General features: G+C 48.8%; 1 protein-coding gene across 1 annotated transcript; it reads left to right on the top strand.

Annotated features, from left to right (window-relative positions):
• The first annotated feature begins 889 nt into the window (after positions 1-889).
• LOC123412389 lies at positions 890-1,487 on the top strand. Its single transcript, XM_045105335.1, has one exon. It carries the CDS (start codon positions 1,045-1,047, stop codon positions 1,327-1,329), a length of 285 nt encoding a protein of 94 aa, XP_044961270.1. The 5' UTR covers positions 890-1,044; the 3' UTR covers positions 1,330-1,487.
• Positions 1,488-5,827: the final 4,340 nt, after the last annotated feature.

Here is a 5,827-nt window from a genome sequence, read left to right as displayed (position 1 = left end):
CAAACACCGGCAAGAAATTTTGTTTTGTGGGGATTTGTTTGGTGATGAATGAATGTATTGAATGTAAGATTGCATTGTTGTAGAGACAGAGAATGAAACACCACCTTCAGTTTGTCATCTGATCCCATAATCTCTACCCCATGAGTGAAATAAGATAACAGTCCATTGATCAATTCACGTAGCCTTTTTGTTTTGCTTTGCTTGTTCCGCTCAATTTCTCATCATGATGAAATTAACAATGGACGACGGGTTGATTTCTTAACAAAATAGGATAAGACTGACTACATTAATTAGTTAGCTTATTATTTTAATAAATCAAAATGATTATAAAAAAATTAAAAGCATGTAGTCTTTTTTTCTCCCGTTGCAACGCACGGACCCTTTTGTTAGTAATACTTATAGTACTACCTGCTACAAATCGTGGGGGCGAGCGATTGGCAGGGTCTAGACCCCTGCTCGCCCCTTGTCTCCGTCCCCGATTGAAGGGTTTGGTGTATTGATTTCAGAAATTGTAAGTTTATGATTTTATTTAGTTTTCATTTACGAGTTTAAGGTTTGTTTTGAATTTTTTTCCGCGGGAGAAGGAATCAAAGAAATGTGGCACACGCCTTCCTCGGTGCAGCCAACGGACACGGCGTAAACAGGCCAGGTGCACCGGCTGGCGTCGCACCCACTGATTTCCCGACATCCCGCCTGGCGTCGTTCCTTGGTTCGGGCTACGCGCTGCCTCCTTCTCGTAGTTTCCAGCCCGGACGCACGACCCGAAACCGTGGACGCTCGCATGCCTCACCGGGCGGGTCCGGCACGTTCCAAGACGTCGGCGTCTTCTTCCCTCCACCCGGACGCGGAGCCCGCCGAAAGAACGCCCCGTCACGACGCACATTCTCACTCCACGAGCACCCACAGCTTTCGGCCGAGAGAAACAAGCCGGTGCTCCGTGCTCTATCTATAAATAAACTACGTCGATGTCTTCAAGAGAAACAGAGTTCGAGTGGAGTGCCCCCGTTAAGCCACACTTCTACTTCAGGGCTTCAGGCGGCCGGCATGTGCGACGGGCGGGGCTGCAAGCGGGAGTCCGCCGTCCGCGCCTCGCTGCGCCCGGGCGAGCGGCAGGCTGCGTCCGCGGCCGGCGGGCTCGGCCGGGGCCGGAACTGCGCGGCGACGGAAACTGCAGCAGCTGTGGCCGATCAGACGGTGACGGCAAGGACTAGCTCGTGGAAGAAGGCGGAGCCGGAGGTGAGGCGCCGGGCGACGGGAGCCGCGGCGGGAGCGGCCGAGATCGCCAGGACGGAGAAGCTCCTCTTCTTGCTCCTGTGGGGGCCCAACTGACCCACAGCACCTTATTACGGTCTACGGATATTTGAACGAGACGTCCATATACAATTATGCAATGTATAGTTTTCGCCTATACCCCTTGTAGTAGTAATAAAGGAAAATTAATGCTCCGTCTGAGGATTGAAATGCATGACCACAAACGTTTTCCTCTTGCGACTGCAACCTTAGCCGAGACAATCTTCCAGCGCCGTTCTTCGGCGACTCCCTTCCGTCGCCGACCTCATTCGTCGATGATGAATGGATCGTTGAATTCACGCACGTGAATCGTTTTAAGTCTTTGTAGTTTTAGTTCTTAGGTTGTTCATCGTCTTTGCTTCAACGGTGCGAGTGACGACGTTGAATAAAGATTATTCGGATCCTTTTCTGATGAGACTCCTATAGTTAGAGATGAATTTAGAAACCAATCTGTTCAAGCAAGGATGACGTGGCAACGACGACATCCTCCTAATGAACTTGTGTCCTCGCACTTCGCCGTTGCGACGATGTTTGCTCCAGCGTCGGCGCGGAGCTTCGGAGATAGTTTAAGAGCGGATATAGTTTGTGGTCTGCATCGACAACATCTGAAAGATGGAACATGTGTTGGGTTCGTGGTTCGTGGATGGCAGGCATGGTTTAGTTCTTCGGCGTCTTAGTCGTGATGAGGCGACAGCACCCGCAGGTGTCATGACCTTCCTTGGAAGTGTTGTCATGGAGTGTGCCCCTCCTTCCCATGGCTTTGGCTCCGGAGGGAAACATCAGATTTGCTAGATCGGGCGATGAAGGCGTCTTCGCATCTTTCTCCTCCTTGGGGGCATCGTCTCAGAGCCGGCCACGACGAGGAGACTAGTGGATGGCTCCGGAGGGAAACCTCAAATCAGCTAGATTGAGTGATGAAGGTGTCTTCGCGTCTTTCTCCTCTTTGGGGGCATCGTCTCGGAGCCAGTCATGACGGGGAGACTGGTAGATGGCGGCATCTTGGCTGCGTGGTTTGCTGAAGAGGGGCGTTGGTTCCTGTTTTGGTAACGTTGATGGTGTCCCAGAGGAGCTCGAGTCGCGGTGCGGATTTCGATAGTCGGTTCTTCCTGGCATGTCCGAGGTGCTCATTCGTGGGTTGCTTGTTTGCTCTGAAGTCGAAGCTGGGTGGAGCGGCTCCAGGTGGCGACGATGACACACAATAGGTGGTCGGATGCGGAGGGTACGGTTGGCATAAGTCCTGCATAATTCCCTTGCGAGGCTCGTCATCAAAGTCGGAGTTGTCAGTTACTTGCGTGTTTGGCCTTCTGCTGGCATGTGTCGCCATGATGCAACTGTTTGCAGGTTGGCTTCGATGATAGAGCTCTACGGCGAAGTCGGAGTCGCCCGTTCGGGGGCAACTAGTGACGATGATGATGCTTCCGACTCCTCGACGGATGTTTTTTCTTTGCAGTTATGTGTTTCATGTCGATGGTCAGGTTGGTCGATGGTACCCATGTTAGTTGGGTTGGATTGTATCAGTTTTAGCCTAGTTTTTCGTTAATTAATTGTGTAGTTTTTTCTTCTTAATCAATACTAGTAGGCATGCACGTTGCACGTCTCGACTAATATATAAATATGTGTTAAAATTAACATGAATAAAAAGATAGTTTGATTACACTAAAAATATTATATCCAATGAGTTTTCTCTTTTTAATGAAAAACTACTTGATGCGTCTAAACAAATTTCATACAACATCGGGGATGTGGTCTTCAGCTTCATTCACTTGATACTTGAGCAGGTGTACCAAAACACACATGTAGCCACGAAAGAAAACATTCGTTGAATATAGTTTGCACATTATTCTGGCACCAAACAAGTCATTAAGAGGATCTCCAAGTTTAACAACCACAAGCAAAAACTTAGAATGAACAAAACACTTGACTTCACCGCAAAAACAAACACTTGACTTCGTATTCATTTAAGATCTACTCCCTTCGTTCTTAAATATAAGTCTTTTAAGATATTTCACTAGGAGTCTACATATGAAGCAAAATGAGTGAATCTATACTCTAAAATATGTCTATATGCATCCGTATGTAGTCCACTAATGAAACCTCTTTAAAGACTTATATTTAGGAACGGAGGGAGTATATGCCTAGTCCAATTGGTCCATCTTGTTGACGTTGACTGGTAAACGCTCATCGCCTCTTATATAATTGAAAATGTACTTCACGGACGAAGATTGTCCAGAGACAAATTTCGCTTCAGTCCTAATTTTGTTGGGCGGGTGTATTCAAGATAGTTTTCCCTATCAGTCGGTTTACGCGCATCCTTTCTAATGAGCACAACATTTTTGACAACATCACAGAAGGACAAATCATTTATTACTTCATGATGCACACCTGCAGCAAATGATAAGCATAAAGTTAGTGCAATTGTTTATAAACCTGTCAAACTGATAGGTACAATCGAGAATAACCTCTAAGAAATTCGAAATTATGACACGCTGAGCATTCATTGAAGCATAGACTTGCTGCCGTCGTGCAAAGAAGGGTTCCTGTTATGAACCCTCGATTTAGGAATAGCATGCCATGAAAATGTTAACATTTATTTTAAGCATATTAAGAAATCACTTACTGGATGTTTGATTAACCTCCAAAGATGATGCCACGATGAAGCCAAAATTGGCTTCATCGAAAAGAAGATCGTCTCTATGCCTCTCAGCCAATTTTTCATAAACGTGGAGGAAGACAACTTGCACGTTGGCATCCATGACCGCTACTTCCATGATACCTAAAGGAAAATTTGTGCCGTGATCAACCGGGCCAACGTGCATGAGCAGGCCGGCAATATCTACGGCACATGCAATATCTAATCATAGGTCAAAAATATTTAAATTGCAATTTATAGTAAGTATAATTATAGAATACATACGGGTCATACTATATCATACCGGTAGCTGAGCCATGTTTAAAAAAAAAAAACGATGGCGAGCTTTTTTTAGGCTGTGATGTTGATTTTTTTTTTTTGAGCTGCTGTGATGTTGATTTGCGGGCTGTCGGTCACGCGGCCGATACGATACGCATACGGGGAATCAGCATATGGGAAAAACGAGGAAGAGTTTGATCGATCCACGCCACCGCTTAAGGCCGGCGGCGTAGACCGGTCGAGCCGGCGGCGAGGGGGCGCGTGGTTTTCGCTCGTGTAAAAAAAATGGGCAGAGGAACCTTACAGCCATGCGAATATGCCTTCCACGGTGGCGGTGCAGCAGCCTGAACAGGTCAGGTGTCGGGTGCTTCCACGGTGCATCGCCCCTTGCGTTGCGTACCCGCTGGTTTCCCGACCTCCCTCCCGCTTTGGCGTCGTTCCTTGGTTCGCGGCCACACGCCGTCTTGTTGGTCCTTTTCAGCCAGCCCGCACGGGCCGAAAACCTCGTCAAAGTTGTTGAGAAATAATACATGTGATCAATTATATGGGAGGGATGCCTTCCAGGAGGTGTCTGTTGGGGAAAAGATGTCTTCACAACACACCCCTTCATCTTGTATATAAGTGGGTCTCCCACCTTGCAATGAAACTAATGGATCATTTGAACTCTTCATTTGTCTCTCTTTGCATTCATTCTACAACACGTTATCAGCACGTAGTCTCTATCGATGAAGCAATCCGGCCTAAGATGACAGCGGACACGCATAACCACGTCCATGGCTTGTTGCCGGTCTTGCTGCCGCTCCATCCTGTGAGGCCTCGATGCCGACGTTCTTGCATCGACGACAGAGAACGGACCTTCGAAATTGATCGCTAATGGACTACATTAGGACATTCTCGGCAAGGACGGCCATGCATCCATAAAGAGAAATCCATCACAATACGTTAACTTTTGTCTTCTTATGATTAAGATTAGCAATCTAATGATTGTATTTTCGTGAATAGCATGCACAAATCCCTTCATCGGGTCGGCACAAACAGGAAAGAAGGATCAACCTCCTGGCACAAACAGGAAAGAAGGATCAACCTCCTGTGCATGGCACGCTGATGCCCCCTGGCAGCGGCGCTCAGCCCAGGACATCGTCCCACGGCGCAGGACGTCCAGCCAGTACATGACTCGGTCCTGACGCGAGAATGCGTTGATCTCAGCGGGAAGGGCGTCTTTTTTCGGCCACGAACTCGCTGCTCCTGGCATTGAGGAACTGGATAGTCGGAGGAGCATGCATCCACATGCATGCATCTGCATGGAGATTGATCTGCAGGTTTCATACTAGACGCGGCCTTCCTGCCTAAACAGGATGGAAGACGCGTGCGTGGCCTCGCGAAGGTGCGTGGCCCTGGCAAGACGTGACTGCACGACAGAACAACACAGCCGCGGCGGCTCCCGCGACTGCGACGATGCATGGACGAGTTCTTGGTGCGGAGGCCCTTGCGCGGCGACGCGCTCTAGCGCATGAGCCACCGACCGCCAAGGCCCGTTCAACTGGTGGAGCGACCGTCAGCCTTTTGCGCGGTGCTGCTGGTCCCTCCGCCAAGCAGGGGCGCAGGTGCCGCGTGGTAAGAGCAGCGGGT

This window comes from Hordeum vulgare, chromosome 7H (assembly GCF_904849725.1).
Source record: "Hordeum vulgare subsp. vulgare chromosome 7H, MorexV3_pseudomolecules_assembly, whole genome shotgun sequence".
NCBI lineage: Eukaryota > Viridiplantae > Streptophyta > Magnoliopsida > Poales > Poaceae > Hordeum > Hordeum vulgare.
The sequence above is the reverse complement of the archived record's forward strand: the minus strand, read 5'-3'. Positions and strand labels throughout refer to the sequence as shown.